This window comes from Ursus maritimus, unplaced genomic scaffold (genome assembly GCF_017311325.1).
Source record: "Ursus maritimus isolate PB19 unplaced genomic scaffold, ASM1731132v1 scaffold_3, whole genome shotgun sequence".
NCBI classification, from domain to species: Eukaryota; Metazoa; Chordata; class Mammalia; order Carnivora; family Ursidae; genus Ursus; species Ursus maritimus.
The window spans coordinates 71,040,915-71,064,763 of NW_024425563.1; the positions used below are offsets into that span (position 1 = coordinate 71,040,915).

Here is a 23,849-nt window from a genome sequence, read left to right on the forward strand (position 1 = left end):
GGATGGGGGACCTGTCCCTTCCCAAAAGACTTCTTTAACTGCAAGCTCGGAGGCTTCTACTCAAGTTCAGAGAATCATTTAGAACCACTCAGAACTGTCTGCATTGTCAGAACATTTGGAAAGAGGGCTGTAGATAAAGACAGTGTCAAGCTGCTTCCGGCAGGAAGAGAGATGAGCAGAACCACGACTCACTGCAAGTTAGTTCTTTTGCTTTCTCTTCCAGCGTTAGGCTGGCACCAGCAATGTCCTCAAAGCCTATGTGTCAGTCAGTGAAAAATCATCTTAAGTTTTGCTTCTTACCCTTTACTGTGTATGCTAATCAGGTGGAGATCTTAGTAGAACACAGAATTCTGACTGACTGGGTCTGGGCTGAAGCACGAGATCTTGCCTTTCTTTTTTTCTTTCTTTCCTCTCCTTACTCTTCTTTCTCTCCTTCCTTCCTTCTTTCTTTCCTTCCTTTCATTATTATTTATTTTTATTTTATATTTTTTAGAGAGAGAAAAAGAGTGAGAGAGTATGGGGGGGGGATCTCAAGCAGGCTCCACACTCCGCACAGAGCCTGACTAGGGGCTGGATCCCATGACCCTGAGATCATGACCTGAGCTGAAATCAAGAGTCAGATACCCAACCAACTGAGCCACGCAGGCGCCCTGAGATTTTGCATTTTTAACAAGCCTCCCAAGCAATGCAGATGCTGCTTAAAGGAATCTAGGTAATTCTGTTTTGAAAGGAGTTGGGTTTTTTTGTTTGTTTTTGTTTTTTTATTCAGGTTAATTTTCTGAATGTGTATTCAGGCTCCAGCCAAAGGAACAACAAAGAAACAACAGACTGGTGAAGTAAATTAGATTAAATGCTAAACACAATCTGAATTCTACACACTGTGATGCAATACTAACTCAGAAAGGTTCCACATTAATTAACCTAATAGGTAATTTTGTTTAGCCATGGTTCACTGAAATGCACCACTATGCAATTAAAGCTAGTATGATTTGATGCACCAAGGTGGCCATTTATTTATCTCATTTTTCTCTGTTGGAATGTATGTATTTATAAAATGGACCAAAGAGTTCTGTTCTCTAAGAGGTTAGCTTCTAAAAGACCAAATTTAAAATAAAAAAATCTTTTTTCTATAACTTGTAAGAAAATTTATTACACAGAACAGATGTGATCTTTTCATGTTGGCATCTGCAGTATTTGAAAAGTGAAAGATTAAAAAATTACATCCCACATGCCCTTGGTGACTATTGAAGGAACTGAATTGATTAAACTGTCACTCATCATTTACTGTGTGGTTAGTGGTTCATTAGGCACAGATAGGCACAATATATCTTAGTCAAATACTTCTGTGCAGTACTTAGCTCTCAAGAAATGAAAACAAAACCAAGCCAGACCTTAGACTGTGTGTAAAAACTCATCTCAGAAAATATTCAATCCAAAACAACAGACCGTTTATGGAAGGGGAACGCTAAGATTTATTTTTCAAACTGTGAAACAACTTAAAAAGTTGTACTTACCAATTAAACATATCAGGACAAAAATTAAACAAAAGCAAAGAATGAAGTACAGAAAGTCAATGTAGTTTAGTAAATCCAAGGCCCAGGGTGACCTGCTGCTGACCTGGGAGGAGGGAGCAGGTGGGTGAGTAGAAGCTGCCTTTCCAGTGTCCACACCTGAAATAAGACTTGGGAGGAAGATCAAGAAGCCCACCCACCTTAAAATACCAATGGCATTAATGCCCTTTACCTTACAGTAATTCTTGCTCACATTTTAATATGCATATATCTAACTATATATTTTAGTATATATATTTCATTATACATATATTTTAGTACATATATATTTTAGTGTGTGTGTGTATGTTGAATCATATAGCAGAGTTGTATTTTTGCATTCTGGTCCAGTAACCTGAGCTAGAAACTCAGGAGTTATCTGAAACCCTTGCCTTTCCTGTATTACTCTCATTCCATCATCAAGGTGTCATATCCTAACTATTCCTAAATAGTTCTCCATTCTGGTCTCCAACCACTTTCCCCCTCCCTCCATTCATTCCTTTTTCTCAACTGCTTCTTAAACTTCGTCCTTGTACTTCACCCACAAGTATCAAGGTAGGTTACTGTCATCCATGGCAGGGCCTACGTGTCCCTTAACCCAGATTTTGTCAATAATTACTGCTTGATGACACCTTCCTTGACCTCCCCACCTCTCCTCAACTAACCACCAAGAAAGAGTAAGTTTATCACCTTCACCTCTGAGCTGCCGGTGTACTCACCCTGTACCTGCATGACAGCTTATCACACTACGTTTCCCTCTGAGCTTGAAGGCATGGCTGGATTTTTCTTATCTTTGTAAGCCCCAGGACCTGATCCAGTGTCCGGTACAAAACAGGTGTTCAATAAATATCCTTAAAATGAATGGATGAATGAATGATTTGCATAAGCTAGTCTGAGGAGTGCACATAAGAAATTGCAGTAGAGACAAGAACTTGATGCAGAACTATTATTATTATTATATTAAATGCAAAAAGAAATCAATTCAGCAAAATATCTAAACCAAATTTCACCAAAATATCTAAACCCTAACTTCATTTGTAAGCTACTCCAAAGGAATTCCAGCAATCTCTATGAAAACCTCTGGTTCGGCAGTACAAATTTACTTGAATGCTAAAATCTAGAGATGGAGGAATTTTAGAGAATGCCTAAGACAATGTTTTGATTTTTACATGTGAGGAAACTGTACTACATGCTTAAATGTCTTAGTTTCCACCCCAGAACCTGAAAAAGTGACCCTGAATCCTAAGCCAGCGATCCCTCCGTGATGCCATGCTGCCTTCCTAGTTAGAACGTGTCTATTTGGTCGGTCTGGTTAGATTAAAAAAGGAAAAAACAGAGATGGCAAATTGGTTCTCATTACTGATGACACAAATGCTAACAAGGATAAAAATAAAACAAAATTAGATCTTCAAAATTAAGGTGCGGGCAGAGAAATCAATAAAATTATCCTTAAAAACTGAGGTCTATCGTCATGGTTCATGTGCTGAAAATAAGATCGTTGTGGGTGTTTAAAAACACATGAAAATTCAAAACCGACTCCCATATATAATGAAGACCCCAGAGATAAAATCTTAAAACAACAGCTACGGGCTATATAGATTATAAAGTAGGAATATTTGGACCAGGAACATCCGAGAAACTAGTCCCAATTAATAAAAAAATGTACATAGGTAAGGCCTTTATGAGGACTATGGTAAGGAAAAAAATGTAAAACTCAAAATATTGCATTGGATAGCAAAAAAAAATAGTATTTCCTGTACTACAGAACAATACAGGAAGAGAGAAGTCCCATTTGATTAGTTATTTAAAATGCTACCAGGGAAAGTACTTCTCCAAGGAATAACTGTAGACCACGCAGGACAAGAGAAAACAAATTAATAAGCCTTGCACATCTTTAATTTCTGTTTATATGACAGATGCAGAACAAGGAAGTTATAAGATTTCTCCCTGCAAATGTATTAATCCTCCTGCAATAATGTGAAATGAGGAATCAGGAAAAAAAAAATTGTTCATGGGTAATTCTCTTAGAGATCAAAGCAAATGACATACTGAAATCTTTTTAGAGAACCATATCTGCATATCACAAAGAGAAATTGCTGCTGAAACCTTCATGTAAATTACTCTATCGTTCTATGGGAGAATTCTGAACTTCAATCTACAGGGTGTTCAGTTACTATATTTAGTTCCAGTCACCACGGGGCACAGCTGGACTTCGATGGACTCTGGTTAAGAACGCTGGCGTGGGCACTCCTAAGATATACGACTGCATGGATGATATGTGACAGTAAGATATTTGACAACCATCTGATAGCTTAGATAATAAATGGAAGACCTGAGGGCAAAGACCTTTCCATTGGAAATCCACATTGTCCATTTTTTTGGTGAAGTCTGTGGGTTTTGTGGAATATTCTCGAAGATGTGCCCTGGAATGTGGCTGTGCAGACTAGACAATCAGTAGCAGTAGCACCAATGGGTGCTGCTTGAAGTCACGGAGCAGGTATTTTTCATTCTGGAGCCCCTGGACATTCTGTACAGTTTTGCTAAATGAATAAATGAATGAATAAAGATACTTCTATTGTGAAAAGGAGATCTTCGTGGGAAGGAGGCTGCCCTAGGACTCCAGAGGGTTTGTTTTGTTTTGTTTTCCCCTGTGCCACCACTAACCAGCTAATGTGGGCAACATAACCAAGCGCCTTCAGATTTGGGGGGGCAAGGGGTTAAAATGGCCATAAAACAACAATATAACGAAAATATGAATTGATTTCACTGGGTTGTTAAAACTCTGAAACAGTTTCTAAATTAAACATGTCAGGATTAAATGACAAATACATGAAAATGTATAGAGTTCATATAATACAGTTAAATTTGCAGAGTTTATAGTAGGCTGTGAATATATCCTGTTTTCAGAGGCAAACATGGTAGAAGCTAGCAATCAAGGAAGAACCACCAAATTATCAATAAGAATAGAAAAGCCTTGCCAAACTCTACAGAAAATGAAATTATGTAAACATCTCATTCTTAGAATCTACTGTCTCTATGGAAATACAGAGAAATATAAAATGCCATAGCAAACGATGAACAACTCACACGTGTCTAGGAAAACAGGGAGCTACTCAGATTCGGTTCCTGGTAATGCCATGCTTCAGCTGTGGGCCCATCTGAGGGTACATACAGCCAATTCTCCAGCTCTGGACCTCAGGCATCTCATGCTGGGGCAGGGGACTGAACACCACCTCCCCGCCCCCTGGCTGTGTCTCCAGGCCCTGATGCACAGCCTGCCAGACCCCCAGTCTAGACCTCCCCCTTCTACTCCTGCCTTGTTCAGAGCCAGAAGGAATGATGCTGGGGCATCCAGACAGATCAGAGGAAGAGCGAAGCGGATGGGAGAGACAGCTATAGGGGTTCTGTATAGGCTGAGTTTCTAACAGGGGATGGAGGGCCGCTCAGATATCCCCTGGGGGAAACCTGAACAGAAGAGAAGGCAGCAGGGGGAGAGGACCCTGAGGTCTGATTGCCCTCCCTTTGGCCTCATTAGGGCAACAGAAATGGAGAGCAGAGGACCAGGCTGCCAGTTGTCCGGCCTCAGCCCTTCATGCCCTAACACTAGGCCCACCTCCCTGCCCTGCTTCCCAGCACTGGGCCATGGTTGCTGGGCCCAGGCTGGGTGTTTTTCAGTATTTTTAAGCATTGCGATGGAACAGTAAAGCATTTGTTGTATGAAAAAAAAAAAAAAAAACCCACCACTAAGTACCTATTACAGACTATGATTACATTTTATTTATTTACTGTTTTTTAAATTTTTTTTAAAAGATTTTTTATTTTATTCATTTGAGAGACAGAGAGTGAGCCTGCAAGACTATGAGCAAGGGGGAGGGTCAGAGGGAGAGGGAGTAGCAGACTCCCCACTGAGCAGGGAGCCTGACGTGGGGCTCAATCCCAGGACCCCGGGATCATGACCTGAGCTGAAGGCAGATGCTTAACAGCCTGAGCTACCCAGGCGCCCCTGGTTTTATTTATTTTTTAATGGAATTCAGCAGGCTGTTTTTCGGCCACTAATGGGTTATGTTAGTTAAGTTTGACTTTAATTCTTTTTCTATTTTTGTATCATTTCTTTTGATCCCTTAATGACACCTTTTACCAATAGGAATCTAAGGACGCCGCATTTAAAGAACAAACCTGAGAAAAAAATAAAAACACATTTAAATTTCTCAGTTACATAATACAGTGTCTAAAATCAAGAGAGTCACCAGTAAATTTAAGTTATAGTAATTCATACAGCAGAATACCAGTAAATGAAAATGTGGATCTTAAAGTACACTCCAGACAATGCAGTGTCCTGAGTAATTAATTTAAATATCACAACAGTACAGAAGGTCCCCACTTCCATCTTTCAATGAACAGTATAGACAGCCAAATCCCTACAGTCACACAATGATGTTTATCCAAGCTCCTAGTTGCTCCCCAGTTACATATCCATTCAATCATATCTTTCCTGTACACATAAATTAACAGACTACCCTTTTGCCTTCATTGGATTAGAAACTTTATAATGACTGGAACATTTGTGGGAAGAGTTTCACTAATGCTTTTGCTTGTTTTAATAGCAAGCTTATGTGGGAGCCACACAGGCCATTGATCCAAAGGACTGCCTTCCACAGCCAATTCTTTAAATTCATGTACAATTTTTATCTTCTTCATTATCACTTCACATTCTATTCCCTTTCATCACTAGCTCCTCAAAAAGCATATGGCTTTCTTTTTAAGTTTGTTTTCATGAATAAAGTTGTCATGATGTCACTAACAGTTTAGTGGTAAGGATGACAAATTTCCACTGTCACACTAAGTCCTGGCAGTCAAGAGGCTCGAGGCTGCCTGTGCTGTTGGACTGGCTCCCACCCATTAGCACCTACAACTCATGTCTGTGTCCAAGCAAAATCACAAATTTCTACAGGGCAAGGACCTTAGCAGTCAACCGTCCCTAGTTAAGGCCACGAGTGTTAAATTCTCGACAAGAGTAGGACGTGGGCAGAATGCCCCTTCCCTCCCCAAAATGACCAAAGTGTCGGTTAATGAATAAAATTTTAAACAAGGCCAAAATAAATAGATGAGGAAACACCAGTGGATAAGAGAGAACTTTCTTTCAGACGATGTGGATGAAGGTGTGGCAACTCTAGGCTGACCACAGGCAGTTACAACTTTAAGTTACAGTCAGATTGTTTACTTAGGACAATTCAGAAAAGGCTCAGGACTGGGAGATACCGGTTCAAGAAAGTGTGAAGATGAGTCTGCAACTGGAGACTGGAGACCTGGAAGTTTGTACAAAGCAAGTGACCCACAGGCCTTCTCTGACCATCTACCATCCCAACCCACCAGCAGGGCACCAAGTGTTTTCTCTGGAGAAATTAAATCCAAAAGGCCTCAAATTGAGAATAAGAGAGATCAGGGTGAGGCATAGAGCTGAGAAAAGGGAAATTAAGTGAAAAATATGTTTACGGGCCTGTGAGATCATCAGCTCCCCTCTCCTGTCCGGCCTTGAGGATGACGGATGCCAGGAATCAGCATCTGGGGAAGAACAAAGACTAGGCCTCCAGACACTACGTGTGTGGATCTACCAACAAAGAGTCCAGCTTTTTGACTGAACAATATATAACAAACTCACCGGTCAACGGGCGCCCCCTAGGTATACAGATTTATAGTGCCTCATTTATAAAAGTAAGTGGACAGCCAAGGATTCCTCCCAACCCCATATTTAAGGAAAGCTTCTAATAGAAACCAGAGGAAAAGGAAGTGGGCACTTATATTTATGTAATTAAAATTTTTTAAGAAAAAATGGAAAGTCTGAGAGATAAAAAAGTTGTAAAATAAGACAGAAAATATTTTTAAAAATTGTGGATTAAGTTAGGAGCTTCAATATCAAACTATTACAAATTTTCCCAAAAGTGAAGACAGAGAAGATGGAAGGAAATCATTAAAAAAAAAAAATCAAGAATTTTCCTAAGAATTATGTCTTTATATTGAAGAGAATTTACCCAGCACCAATGTAAAAAAAAAAAAAAAAAACAACCAAAGCACATTATCATGAAATTTCAGAATATCAGGAATAGCGAAAGGAATCTAGTATTTTCAGAGAAGAAGTATGAGGGGGCATACAAATGATTGCAAATAAGAATAGAATCAGATTTCTCAGTAACAACAGCAGAAGCTCTAAAGAAATTAAGCAATGCATTCAAAATTCTGAGGGGGAAGAAAAACCTAATTATATACTCAGCCAACATTTATCAATCACGTGTGAGAGTGGAATAAAGACATTTTCAGAAAACTAAGAATTTGAAAATTGTATCTCTAATGCATTCTTTTTGAGTCTACTAAAGAGGGAAGACATGGAACCCAGGAAACAGAATCTGGAACCAGTAATGGTCCGGAATGAACTGAATCCAACTCAGAACAGACTTTAATGAGGTGATTACTTACAGAGATGTAAGGGAACCAATAAGACATACTCAAACACTAAGAGGCTAGCAACAGAAGGAAGCCATTACCTGCCTTAGAACTAACAGCCATTATTACCCCTAGAATTAAAAAGGTCAAGTGTTATTGGAATCTACTGACAGCTAGAGCCATGGAAGAAGGGTTATAGTCAGTCATTTCCAGAAATATGGGGTAAAGAAAAGAATTAGGGAAGACTCTTCAATCTCCTTCTTTTCCCTGTCCATTGCCTGAACCCAACGGGAGACCAGTTAGCCAAGGCAGCTTGGAGGAGGTACTGCATAGGGGTTAGCCGTCCAGGTCACTGGGCAGGGAACACTTGGGTAGAGAACAGATTTGGAGAGAGTCTTGAGTTTGTAGCCAGCAGTCCTTAGGTCTGAATTAAGCACTCAAGTGCATTAAGGTGCTTCTGACTACTAGTATTTAGCAAATTATGGCTCTAGTGCTTTGTGAGAAAGATGGCCACACGTCACAGTTAAGTCTCTGTTTTACACCTATTGCCCTAGCCGAGTAATTATTAACTTTCAAAAGTACCCTGGTATGGATGATATACTACACGGTCTTCCTAATTTTAAGGGACTCCAGTAGTAGAAACGGGCTCAGAAACTATGGTCGCCTCACGAGCTCAGTTTTCAACCACCTAGATGCCGGTCTGACTATGCCCTGTTCTTCTGTTATGTTCTATTGCATTGTGCGTGGCTACATCAACAAGTCACTTGGGTCATGTATTATTTGAGCAGCTCTCAAGAGCTCTTAAAGAGTTGTTACTTTTGACAGTGACTAATTTGAATCCTCTTTGGTCTTATGAACTGATTAATAAGAAAATGTGTAAATAATGTTGACAGAGAGATGACTTTATGTGGCGCCTGAATTCAAATTCTCATTCTTACTACCATCCTTTTTTAAATTTAAATTTATTTTTATTTTTTTAAAGATTTATTTGAGAGAGAGAGAAGGAGAAAGAGAGAGTGGTGGGGAGGGGCAGAGGGAGAGAGAGACTTCAGTAGACTACACACTAAGTGTGGAGCCCAACGCAGGGCTCTATCTCAGAACCCTGAGATCGTGACCCTGAGATCACGACGTGAGCCAGACACCCAACTGACTGGGCCACCCAGGTGCCCCACTACCATTCTTTTTAAAATGGATTCATTCATTTTAGCAGGAGTGGTAAATGAGTAATGGTTAAGAGCTGGGAAAATACATGCCAGCATCGTTATTGGTCTCATGAAAATGTATCTAATCCAGTGATTCACATCATAAGTTTATTTCAGAGAAATTCCTCCTTGAATAAAACTACATGATACAGAACACTGACATGAGGGGAGAAAGTCAGTCCATAAGCCAGTTGAGTGAGAGTGAAAGCCACCTACTTTATTCAAAGCACGTAAAGGATCCAAAATGACTCAGAGCATAACCTAAATTAGAAAAATGGAATTTTACCATATTTGTGTTTTAGAATCACCTTACTAGTAAAATAAAAACCAATTTCTTAGAAATCGTCTTAAGAAGAGATTATGTAATATGTTGTAAAAAGAAAGGGCTTTGCAATGAGTTAGCCCTAAGTTTGCATGTTATCTCTATTTACTAACTAAATGAACTTTACTGTCTCATTTAGTCTCTCTGTGTTTTATTTTCTTCCACTGTATCACGGTGCAGTAGGAAAGTAATTAAAACGTATAAGACAAAAAATGCATAAAAGGAACTTAGAATACAGTTTGTGTCCAATAAGATATCTCTTGTTACTATTATGATTACTATTTCTTAATACTCAATTACTATTATTACTATCACTCAGTTACTCAAGACAGGACTTTATACAGAACAAATTTATATCCAGGGTGGGGGCTATAATAGAACTCATTTATGATTCTCTCTCTTAACGCAGTGGTAAACAACCTGAGTCCTAGGAAATCTTATTTTATTACATAAGTTTCCTTGGTTCAGGAGTGCTCATTAAGGATGATGGCAGAACTCCATACATTGACAATATGTATGGTGATTAGTCTTATTTAATAAAAAGCAATGCTAAATGGCCTTATAATACTCAATAAATAGGCAATTCCTTTTCTGATATATGCAAAATCAACTTAGAAGCAGACGTTTTTCTATATATCAAGATTGGTATGGAATTTTTTTCCTAACAACCCAGCTGCTACAATGTTAAATAAATTAATTTTAATCTTAAATCAGAGACGTAATGGAGAAAAGGATGATTTAATATGCAATCTCATTACATTTGACAGGCTTATTTATAAATGATTTGCCCCACATTTTGACAAGCATAGTTAATATGTTAATTAGCTTTTAAAAAGATGATGAAAGGAAGAGACTGGTGCGCTCTCATTCTTCAGACATCGTGTTGGGGAGCACTGTCACTGATGCCACAAGGTGGGGCCACTGCACATCGTGGCCTCCAAAAGCACTGTGATATTGATGAGATACTATTATTTATTAGCTACATTAGTCACCATATGGTACAAATTAATCCCTTAAAATAATCCCAAGTGACCTTCCACTTTAGAAAACAAATGCCACTCGAAACATATTTATGAGCTTCTATAAAGAAACCTAAAGCTTATTTAGAGCAATGACTTCGACGGCTACAGCAGAACGCCCTGACAGGGGAGGTACTACACAGATAAGCTGCTTTTCACACTGGCACTTCTCATAATGCGGTTCTCAGTCCTTCATAAGCCTTTCGGTTTGGAAGCTTAAAGATGATTTCCTATGCCTTGACTTTCAAAGACTTATAAGATCCAAGAATTAAGGGAAGTTATACATGAGAATATGCCCAATTTGATCCCTCTCCTTAAATCCTCCTCCACGGAGGGAGACAAAGGTATCAAAACCTACATTTCCTGCTGAGTTCTCGAACTGCATGTGTATTTCCACACTACCACAGCGTTGGAGACCTAGAGCAATAAATCATCACACGGCGAGCTCTGATTTTCCATCACTTGCTGCCAATGTTAATGCATATGTGTCTTCATTAATATTTTTATTGCCTGTGGCTATTTAAACAGAAAACTGGGAAATGTAACACTGTGTAGGGATCGTTAGTTTTTAGTTACTGCCCTACTGCCCCAGGATGGTAAATGAACTGTAAAAATAGCCTGAACCCACTACCACCTGCCTCCCCGCTATTGTCCATGCATTCATATTTGCACTTCTCTTTGGTGCAGCTGAGCCATGACTCAATTACAGTCCCGTATCTAGTGCTGTGAATACCCAGCATCGATGTCATTGATTATGCAAAAATCAGTGTCCTGTGAACTTCTCTCTAACTGGAAAAATACATACATTTTATCAGACTTAACAGAAATAACAAAATGGCTTTTAGAAAATGGCTTGGAATGAAATCAGAGTCAGAATGTCAGCCATAGCATAGACATAACTCAGATTTTAGGGCTTGAAAATGGAAAGCCAATAAGCATGGGAACTGCTCAAACACAACACATTTACTATTTGGTTTTGGCAATGAATAATCTTGGCAGGCAGACAAAAGGGCATTTGGGGTCTTCTATTTTGTATCAGTTTTCCTCCCTTCCACTTAAATAACAGTCTTCTTCTTATGCTTCATTATGTCTCTGTTTAAAGCAAATTGGCAGAAAGAACCCAAGCCTTCTTCAAGAGGATGAACACACACACACACACACACACACACATACACACACACACACGTGAAAGAAAAAAAAGGTTGGTGGGTAGAAATCAAATACCATATATCAGAAACAGACATATCAGCAAGTCATAATGCATGTGGTTCTTTGTACTTTAAAGAGCACTTTTAAATGTCTGGAAAAAATTAGCCACTAGTGTATAAAAAACAGCTTCTTCCGATTATGAGTGTAGAGACTTAACTGCCAAGCGCTAAGGCAAAACTGGCTCCAAGCCACAAATATTTTCAAACTACGTTCTATTAGCAGAGTCCTTAACTGACCTCACTGAAAGACAACCTAGAATTTTCATACTCAAAAAAATAAAAACACTCCATAACTCAAGAATATTAACTAATGATTATTTGTATAGTCAACTCTCAACTGTAAGGCAGGAAGGAGGAAGGGAATGAGAAAGGTAGTAACGGATATCCTGATAACTGACCGTTATTTCCAACCTTTTCCTCCATTATGACTAATGATCAAAATACCTCTTTAAAAAAAAAATACCTCTTTTGCCCAAACCCCTGCCTAGCCTTGGGGAAAAAAAACTTAATTGTGTAAACAACCATCCTAAAAAAAAAAAAAAAAGCCAAAAAGTGTGATGAAAATATGAACTGGCTTGGCTTCTTAACGATGTATAGTCATCTTTATTCTCAGTGTTTTGGAATATGCATTACATTGGTATTAGATTTATTGTGAGGCATTACAAAATTTATGACAATAGATTTTAGGCTGTTTGATGACCCAGATTCTTTTATAGCTCTATTGAAAGCTATAGATCTACACCCTATAAAAATTAATACATCCATGTGTACATTATAAAATGTTGCATACATTTTCAGTGGCATCACAGATCCTGAAATCCTATTCCTGGGGAGGGGGGTTACTGGAGCCTAAATTAAGAAAATCTACACTGTGCCCTACATCACAAGGAACTTGATTGTTTTCTTACTGTAAAACGTTTGGATCAAAAACATCAGGAAAGATGCCAGGCCTCATTACAGCCTAATTTACTAAAAGCCAAGATTACTGAGGGAAGAACAGTGAAGTAAGTACATGGCAGGAAGATAAATAACACATGCTGAAGTTTTATTGGGTCATAAACATTGTAAGAACATGTAACTAAATTTCGTATAGGGGGCAAAATCATTCATGAAAGATGATTCCTATGATAAAATAGCACAAGTGCAATGTGAATTGTTTTACTCTGAACACAACTGTGAGTCTAGAAAAGGGATTTTCTGTTGATAGAGGACATTTTCAAGTCTCTAGGAAGACTTCCCTGAATACTAAAAATAAGATTATTTGCTTATTTGATTATCTGATTTAGATCACACTGGATTGGAAACTCATTGTACTTTTTTTAAAAGATTTTTTTTAAAAACTTTATTTATTTGACAGAGAGAAAGAGTGAGTGAGAGAGAACACAAGTTGAGGGGAGGAGCAGTGGGAGAGGTAGAAGCAGACTCCCCACCTAGCAGGGAGCCCAACGTAAGGCTCGATCCCAGGACCCTGGGATCATGACCTGAGCCAAAGGCAGACCTTTAACCAACTGAGCCACGCAGGTGCCCTGGGAACTCATTATATACTTTATAATTAATAATAATTATGCATTAAATCTTGTCAGTCTTTGGGCCTCCTAAACAGGTTTTTAAGTTTTGCTAAACCATCACATGAAACTGAGACTCTATTGAAATTAAACTTATTGTGATTATTCTTAAAAAGTAATTGTTTTGTTTCATTTTGGATAATTTGTACCAAGTTCTCAAGAGTGTACTACACCAAATTTAGTGACTAACAGTTACACCAAAATTTTCAGTCCACTTAATCTGAGCTTTGCTGTTGAATTGAAACACACTTCCTAGTCTTTCCAACCCATACTGCTATTTGGAGATATATGCCTCCTTCTTATAAATTGAGCTAAAATTAAGACCCTCAGGGAGAAAAATCATTGTACTGACAGAAAAATATCTCTGCCCCTGTGTTCATCAAGAACCATTACCAGACACCATCTGCAAGGGAGTCTCTGATTAGGGAATAGTCCCAATCATGTTTTTTTTTTTTTTTTTTTTTAATCCAGCAATAATGCCACACACAGGCAAACACTCCTGCACCATTAATCTTCATTCAAACTGTTAGAATGTTTGTCTAGGCGTGACCCAGACCATGCATTAGAGATAAATTAGCTAGAGTAAATCTTCCATTTCTCACCACATGTCAAGGCAGGTGGAATATTCTGTCGAGCCCAGGAGGACATCTGGAGGTCTGTACCACAAGGTAACCACTTCATTGGAGTATGTGTGGCTAGGGACAGATTTTGCTCTTGCAAGACCTGTGGATTACAGGAAACATAGAGAAGTTTAACAGGCACTAATAGAACAAGGAAATTTAAATACGAATGCTCACAGTTTTAAAAGGTCAAACATGACATTGTAATACAGAATCACAAATGCAATGTCAAGATTACTAGAAAGGCTGGGGAAAGTATATTGCTGCCTACTTGTTTCAAATAATGCTAATAACCTATAATCACTTATATTTCCTAATCAAGCGTATAAATAAATCTGGTAAAATCCCAGCAAAGTAAACAAACAATTCATACACTATTACACATTACACAGAAGCTTAGAAATCCCTGGACTTTCCAAAGAATATCCTCATGGAACCCTAGTTCTATGGGTTATAAGTATTATGAGAAAAGATTCCAAGGTCAAATGATTTTGGGAAAAGATGGTTTAAAAGTTAAAACAGGTCTTCATACTGTGAGACTTCTCAGTGCCCTTGATTTTTCTATTATGTATTGTGAATCTGAAAGAAGAGAATAGGATGTTTTTCTCAAAGGGTTGTCCCAAAACTACTTATTCTTTCAGTGTTCTGTCAAATATTTACTGGGAAATGTTTATTCAGGAAGCTCATTTGAAAACCACCTAAATAAGTAACTACAAAGGAATAGTTAAATTTGGAACATAGAGATGATGAGATACCATATAATAAATTAGAATGTTTTCTTAGAATTTTAAAAACTGAGAAAATAGTCACAGTAACATGTTAAGTGAAGGATTATGTGCAGTTTGACCTCATAACCACAAATACTTCAGCACAGAAAAAAGAATGGCAGAAACTATTTGAAGGTCTTCAGTGGTTAGCTCTGGAAAATGGGATTATCCAGTTTTGGTGGTGTTATTGGTGTTGTTGTTGTTGTTGTTGTTGTTGTTTTGGGGGGGCAGAGGAAAAGGGAGAGAGAGAATCTTAAGCAGTCTCCATGCCCAGCATGAGCCCGATCTGGGGCTTGATCTCATGACCCTGAGATCATGACCTGAGCCAAAATCAAAATTCAGATGCCTAACTGACTGAGCCACCCAGGCGCTCCTCCAGTTTTTTTCTTTACTTAATACATTTTTCAAGGGTTTTTTCCGAGTTTTCTACAATGAATATGTAATCCTTTTAAAAAAAAAAAAATCACAGGGGCGCCTGGGTGGCACAGCGGTTAAGCGTCTGCCTTCGGCTCAGGGCATGATTCTGGCGTTATGGGATCGAGCCCCACATCAGGCTCCTCCGCTATGAGCCTGCTTCTTCCTCTCCCACTTCCCCTGCTTGTGTTCCCTCTCTCACTGGCTGTCTCTCTCTCTGTCGAATAAATAAATAAAATCCTTTAAAAAAATAAAAATAAATAAATAAAAAATAAATAAAAGTACAATTTGTTAAAAAAAAAAAATCACAAAATATGTAGGTGTTCTTTTTCAAAAAAAAAAAACCCGCGTGATAGCTTTCTATCTGGGTACGTTCATTAACGACAAGTGAAAAGTATTATTTATTACTGTGAGGCTCAAAGCACATATAACATTTTTACAATAAATGTACCATAACATATTCATTTTAATGTTGATTATTTTTATTTTTATGTACTACTTAGGAACATGATTTTTCTCCTGTTTTTTAAACTCTTGGTATTCCCTTTACTGTATTATATGAAAATGTTAAAATTAATAGGACAGTGGATGAGACAAATAATTTCTAACTAATTCAACTATGGTTACTGTAACTGAATTTTTTCTACAATTCAGTTTTTATAATAATACAATGGTATATTATAAATTGGTTAATGTTAATAAGTATTCCATATTAAAATGTACAGACTATACATAAACATACACACATAATATATGGTACCCAACTTCTCTTCACGTGAATGCAACAACTATTTTTAATAATAGATTTCCATAGTAACCTCTACTTTTCTCTACGAAGTTTTAACCTACCAAAATTCAGGTAAAACTGAACAACAGATAGGACAATCAGGATGGTAAAGTGTTTCCAGAATTTAATAATCCCATCAAAAGATTTGGTTCCTCAAATGGGCATGTTTCTATACAGAGAAATAGGTTCTGACTTGTTCCATATGTTCTTGTCAAGTGAAATGGAATGCCAAAAACATTCAGGCTGGATTCCCTTGGTTTTTCTGAGGCCCTGCTGACAGAAAGCTAGGCTGGAGGAACAGGAGAATGAAAAAACTCTGAGATTTCTTTGATAGCTTAGAAGACCAGGCTGGTTATAGGAAACTGTGGTATTTCCAGTGTTAAAGAGAGAAGACCTCAAGATAACCTAGAAATAGTATAAATCTAAATAATTATGTGATTTTAGGTCAAGTATGTCTACTCTGAATATAAGTTTGTAAAAGTGGTTAAATATGTCTGAAAAATATAAAAAGGAAAAGTTCTTTGTTTCCTCTATTCTCCTTCCCACATGTTTAGGTCAAGGACTACCCAAGCACCATTCACGTGGGTCATATAACTTCCCAAATCAAGAGTGAAAATGAGTTTGTGATATCTAACTTTTTAACGTGCTAAGGCAGTTTCTTAAAATGGTTTGCATGTTAATGTGTCAGATTGAAAAATGTTACTATATTTTTAAGACACACTCCTCTGAAACGCTTGAGAAAAACTCTTCCAACATCTCACTTTAATATAGTCAATTAAGACATTTTCCTGTGGAAGGTGTCCTGTATAGTGATAAACAAAAGGCTTTCATCCTAAAAATATGTCTATTCACTTAAAAAGATATACAGATCCCAAAATTTTTCAGGGAGGGAACAAATGGCTAAAACAATGAATCAAAAAAGAGTATACCTTGAAGTAGGGATATATAACTACATTTTAATAAATATTTTTGGTAAAGATATTGCTATGTATTTACAGTCATGCATCAAAACACACTTACTCATGCAGAATTTATTAAACTGCATCCTCCAGCTGAAGGAAAACTGTAGGACAGGATTAATTAGCACAGCATGTGTGAAAGCTTTCTTTCTCTGTTCCTTGTCAGTTGCTATGGTTACACTACAGGAAGAGAGCTACACTACCTTTTAAAAAGGATGAAGTTCATGGGTTATTATCAAAACTTCTTATATTAATGTTTAGTTTGAATTAAAAGTCAAAAAGCAAAGTGAAATGCTAAACAGATGAGTACAGGTCATTTGCACGCTGCCACTTTGGCTGAGTGTGTGCATATGAAAGGGTGCGCGTTCCTATGGGCATCTAAAATGGATTACAGAGCAATTCAGAGTATTCCACTTGAACATGTTACCATCTCTAACTCATGAGAAACCCTAGAGGAGAGTAAAAAATCCTGCTGTTCACACCCTAGTACCAATTATTCAAAGTTGGGCAACCTTGATACCAGCTAGCACAGAAGAATCTTAGATTTCCAGAAGAGTTAAGAAGCTTTATAGTTAACTTCTTACCCACTGAAAGAATTCCTTTACATTATCTAAGATGGCGATCCAGCGTAAGCTGCCAGCCTGAGCCTGGTTCTGCCCTCTGGCCGGGGCACAAAATAAAGCATGTGATAATGCTTCCCACATCTATCCTGAACAGACTGGCTGTTTAGCATCAACCAATGGACACTCCTCAGGCCTTACCTAACAGTTCTCAAAGCTGCAATGGAGACTGTTGGCTACTCCCCTTCTTTTAAATTTACTCCTTTGACTTGTCAGACATAGAAAAGTGAACAGGAGCGGCTTGGTCTCCTGGGATCTTCTCCCATCTGCCCCTTAACTGCTGGTTTTGTTTAGGGTTATATAGTCAAACCAGTGCTGCTCAATTATGTGTAGGTAACTATGGCTAATGCCATGTTTTAATGTCATCCATAGGTGATTTCTCAGAAGATTTGATCTCCAGCTCAGATTTGTCCACAGGTTTCAGATCTGGGGCTATTCCATTCTGTACCTGGGGATATCCCATTCTGTATCCCATTCTATCCCTGTCGGCACAGGTATAAAGATGTCCTACAGGCACTCGACATGACCCCAACCACAAGTGCCTACAGCCATCTGCATTGTCAACACAGGAAATAGGCCATGGGTCCAGGAGTAAATGCATTTCACTAGTAAACTGTTTCAGTTTCCCAAAACAGTAAAAGTTCTTTTAGCTGTACACAGATATATGTTAGATTTTATATTCCGTGCACATCTAATTATTCTTTCAAATTCCAATGCATCCCTTGTGCATGTGGCAAGACTGGCTAGGGATTGAGTAACCTCTAATTCTGTGAAAAAAATTGCTAAACCTAGGATAGGGGTTCAAGAATGATAATTCCCATGTCTCTGCTCAATTCTTTGACCAAGGAATTGAGAAAGAACTGACAATGACTTATTTCTTTCTAATTTAGTGGAATAATGGCAAAAGCTAAATGAACTTGCAAAAATCAACTGAAATATGCTATAAAGGAATAGGTTCCACCATTTCCTAGAGGAGTGCCACTGTTTTGTGCTTGTCAGTAATTTTGTTGTTATATTAAAGCAACTCCCATACCTCTCTCTCAACATACCTCATTCCCCAAACTAAATAATCAGAAAAAGTGTCTTGCTCTTAATCACAAAATCAATATTTCTAGGAGAGCAGCTCCCTTCTTCATAACTTGATTCCAAACAGACATGAAATGCTTGGGTAATATTTTACCATCTGGCAGTTAAGCTGGAAAGGAAAAGACTTCTCTATTCCATGTGCCAGTCCATAGAGGAAGGGCAGAGGAAGGCATATATATATATACATACATATATATATATATACATACATACATAAAAATATATTTTCTTTTCCACAGTCCTGGGAACTGGTCAGAAATTTCTTTTTTCACATAAAGTTTTAATGGAGTCCCCTTCCTCCTGGAGGATTTATATTAATATCTTATGATGTGCTAAAGCAGTCTGAAAATTCTTTACTGCTACACCTAGAACATATCAGTAAACAACCATCACACAACACAAAACAAAAGGTATTTTCTTCTGGAGTTGTCCAGAGTTCTTCAACCTCTTCCCTCTGCACTTGGCGAGTTTTCCTGGGTGACAGTATTTACTCCCATGACTTCAGTTACTGTCTATATGCTAATGATCCCAAATAAATATCTCCAGCATCAATCTTCCCCTAAAACTTTAGATTTCTATTCAAAAAAGTCCACTTAGATCTTACGTGGGTATCACAAATATTTTTCCTGTCCCCAATTCTCCAACTAATGTTCTCTCTTCTAGTGTTCTAGAACTTACCACTGAACATCACGATTCATCCCTTCACCAAAGCCAGAGGGCTTGTGTCATTGTAGGCTCCTTCCACTTACAAAATTATGAAATTCAACAGATTTTACTTATCATTTCCCTCTTTTCTTCCTCCCTAGGTCCTCCTCATCTCTTGGATTGTTATACTAACCTCAAGTTGGTCCATGGTAAGAAGTTATCAATTTCAAAATACATTACAGACAATAAATGACCTACATTTGTTGAAATTAATTTACTTGAAAATTAAAATTTAGTTGGAATACTCTTCAATGTGAAAAATAATAAAAGACTTCAATGCCCAACCTTTCTCTATAAGCACTATGAAAGTTGGACTTCTTCCAATCCCCTTGTCCATTTTTGCTGTCATAGGAAGCAGGAAATGTGGGTATTTGAGGGTACTTTCATACACTTAATATCACATGGTACTGTTTAAAGTGGAAAAAAAAAAGTTTTGGGATCACAATTATAATATCCTTTTCTTTTCTTTGATGAAACATCTTTGTTTTCCTTTCTGTCCAGATTTCTATTTTAACAGAAGCTAGTCTTTGCAGGATTCCAAAATCCCTTAAGAATGTTTTGATTGGCAATTGCTGGAGTCTTTCAACTGGATAATAGTATTCTTTGAAAATAAATTCTAATAAAATGAAATTAAGTGCAGAAGACATTTAAAGATGTTAAGGCAATATTTTATTTTACTCTGATTTTATTTGATTTTATTTAATTATCTTTGAATTTTTAAAGTTAATAAATTATACGTAATTACTATCTATCCTAAAGGGCACAGATATTTTTATCTTTCATTTTAAATAACAGAAATGATCATAATATTTTAATATAGACATTCTGAAAAGAAAGAAAATATTCAGGGGTGCCTGGGTGGGCTCAGTTGGTTAAGTGTCTGCCTTTGGCTCAGGTCATGATCTCAGGGCCTTGGGATCAAGTCCCGTGTTGGGCTCCCTGCTCAATGGGGAGTCTCTCCCTCTCCCTCTGCTCCTCCCCCCTGCTTGTGTTCTCTCTCTCTCTCAAATAAATAAGTAAAAAAGACTCTTGACTCTGGGAAACAAACTGAGGGTTGCAGAAACGGAGGTGGATGGGGGGTGGGGTAACTGGATGATGGGCATTAAGGAGGGCACATGATGTGATAAGCACCGGATGTTAAACGCAACTAATGAATCACTGAACATTATATCAGAAACTAATGACGTACTAAATGCTGGCTAATTGAATTTACATTAAAAAAACTCTTTAAAAAAAGAAAGAAAATATTCAAATACTTAAATCTCATATAGGAAAATTTTATTTTCTATTGTTCATAGGAGTTAAAAACAATATACTGCTCTGGGAAATACTGTTTTAAATGAAACGAATAGATGTGATGCTGGTAAGACCAACCAGTCAGAACCTTTCAGCTGACTACCCTATGAGCAATATGCTGCTGTTCTCAGCAGCATTAGCCTACATACTGGAAGCCTTGTGACATGAAAAAACTAAATGCCTGATAGTGGTTCTGACACTAGTTAGTTGTGTCTCCTTGATTAAGTCACGTAAGCTTGCTCGCTATGTTATGTGTAAAATAAAAGGGCTGAGATCAGATTCTTCAAGCGCCTGTGAGCTGGCTACCTGTCTTGGTAAATAAATTTTGCCGGAACACAGATACATCCATTCATTCACATACCCGTCTACTGCTGCTTTTGTGCTTAACAGCAGAGCTGAGTAGTTGGCAGAGACCAGGACCCACAGGCTACATTTAGTATCTGGCCCTTTCAAGAAAAAGTTTTGCTGACCCATGGGTCAGACTAAGGAAACTCTGAGTCCATCCAAGTACTAAAACTCAGTGATCCTAAGAAAATTTTGCTAAAATTAAATGTGTGAAGATCATATAGCTCAAATTCTTAAAAAGGCCTTTAAGTAAATAATACCACCTCAATGATCCCCTCACATCACATCCGCATTCACTGAGAAGGCAAAATCATTTCCAGTAGGGTATGACATCATTTTCACAGCTCACGGGCTTACATTTCATTTTCTAGTTTCTGCTCCTCATTTAGTGAGACCCATAGTTATTATTCCAATGCTAGATGACAATACAATACAGAAAATGAATTTCATAATCTGACTAAATTGGCAATTTTGATGAATTTCCACATTCATGCTGATTTTTTCCCAATTTTTATTTTTTTAAATATTTATTTGTTTATTTGAGAGAGAGAGAGAGTACAGTGGCGGAAGGGCAGAGGCAGAGGGAGAGAGAGTCCCAAGCAGACTCCCCGCTGAGCGCAGAGCCTCAATTTCATGACTCTGAGATCATGACCTGAGCTGAAATCAAGAGTCAGATGCTCAACCGACTGAGCCACCCAGGTGCCCCTTTTTCACAATTTTTAAAAATTAGAGGTAAAATATATTAAGTTCATCATAAGAATATCAGTCTTAAATCAAAACATATTACTCAGAAGTTTTAGGCCATTTGGTTATAAATATGTATTAATATATATACCCCAAATATTCTAAGAGTATGTATGTGTTAAAGAAAGAATGTTGAATAATCACAANNTGAATAATCACAACAATAATTAGGTCAAATTATGTAAAAATAATTATGATTTTATGCCAGAGGTATACTTTGTGCTTAATAAGAAAGAAGCCAATCTATAAAGATGACATCATACATATGTAATGTCTGAAATGACAACATATGCTCTCACTGATTTTTGAGCTTTTAAGGGAAATAAGAAATTAGAGTGAGTGTTCCTCTGGAAGGCTTATAAGAAAATCATTCCCATTTCCTTCCTAAACCACCTAAAATTTTCTTTAAAAGTGGGGGCAATGCAATATTTGTACCTGGTCTTATTATAGATAATACTAAAATATGAAAAATCAGTGAATATGCTAGTGCAAGCCAGATGAGAATTTACTGAGCAGTTACAATCTATTATTAGGTTTTTAGACATGCTATCATTTAGTCATTACAACAACCTAGTAGGTAATATGGTTATTAGTACCCTAATTTAACAGAAAGGAAACAAATTTACCCCAGGTCACACGGTTATAAGTGGCCAAGCCAGGATGAATACAGGCAGTGCCACTGCGAACCCAGGAAGACTGAGAACCTGGGAACAAATGTGTTTCTGAGCTCCATCTAGATGGAGTGGCATAGACTGAGTGACTCCCAAGTCCGGAGTGGTAGCAGGTCAGCCTGGTGGGAGAGGGAGAGTGATGGGGTGAGGACAAGAAAGACAAATGAGGGAAAAACACATGCTGGTTTTGGGATGGCTGGGTGGCTCAGTCGGCTAAGCGGCTGCCTTCAGCTCAGGTCGTGATCTGGGGTCCTGGGATCAAGTCCCACATTGGGCTCCCTGCTCAGTGGGGAGACTGCTTCTCCCTCTGCCCCTCCCCCCCCCTGCTCATGCTTTCTCTCTTCCTCACTCACTCGCTCTCTCGAATAAATAAAATCTTTTAAAGAAAAACACAAGCTGGTTTTACTGGAAGGAGGTTCCAAAAGTATGAGTAAATGAGAGAAAATGATTGATGTTGTGTAGAGAGCCTCACAGAACAATCACACAACAGACTCTCAAGGAAAAGAGAAATTTGATAAGGAAACTTTGGAAAAATGCTCAGAAACCTTCACTTAGCATCTAATTGCTGGAATAAGAAGAGCTCTTATCTGCTGCTTTGTTTTAAAGTAGAAAGCAGCAGAAAGCAGGAGCCCCAGAAATGCAGTTAGTCAGAGACGGCGATAACTTAGAGAGGAATAGCTAAACATTAAAAAAAAAGAAGAAGAAGAAAAAAAAAAGAGGTATGAGGGGAGCTATTTATCTTCTAGGGCTCTGAGGGCCCTGCCCCCCCCTTTTCCTTTCAGAAATCTCAAACTCAGGTGTGGTTAAAGGTTATCTGTAGGACATGTAATGACATAGAAAAAGCTCTTCTGGGGATGCCCAGGTGGCTCAGTCAGTTAAGCACCTGCCTTCAGGTCAGGTCATGATCCCAGAGTCCTGGGATCGAGTCCCGCATTGGTCTCCTTGCTCAACGGGGACCGTGCTTCTCCCCCCATTTATGCTCTCGCTCACTCTCTCTCTCTGACAAATAAGTAAATAAAAAAATTTTTAAAAGGCATTAAAAAAAAAAAAGAAAAGAAAAAGCTCTTCTGAGGTATCCTTTACTGACATGAACTTTTTTTTAAAGATCTTATTTATTTATTTATTTATTGGGGAGGAGCAGAGGGAGAAGGACAAGCAGACTCTGCCCTGAGTGTGAGCCCAACACAGGGCAACTATTGAGCCAGTTCAAGGGAAAAAAAAGGTTTGGGTCATACTGGAAAAAAAAAAAAAAAAATATATATATATATATATATATTATGGTTGCTGCCCAATTTTTCTAAATTATTTTCTCCTGTGCTTTTAGTTTTTTCTTTTCCCTTATCATACTATTTGAGCAGAGGTCAAGTTATATTTTGGGGTTTCTACACTGTACTCAATACAGGATTCCAGATATAATTAGAGGAAAACATCTACTAAAAGACATGCATGTTTACTTTATTTTGACGATTTTAAAACATGTTTTGTGATACCTGGTGACAATCTTGGTTGTCTTGTCATTGGAGTTGGGTGT

General features: G+C 37.9%; 1 protein-coding gene across 1 annotated transcript in view; it reads right to left on the reverse strand.

The window, feature by feature from the left end:
- The window catches only part of CDK14 (cyclin dependent kinase 14), a 544,514-nt gene that overhangs the window by 226,618 nt on the left and 294,047 nt on the right, over nucleotides 1-23,849 (reverse strand). Inside the window, exon 9 of the mRNA XM_040644288.1 lies at nucleotides 13,907-14,027. Within this exon, the coding sequence (XP_040500222.1) occupies nucleotides 13,907-14,027 (121 nt within the window). The remainder of the gene's footprint in view (nucleotides 1-13,906; nucleotides 14,028-23,849) is intronic.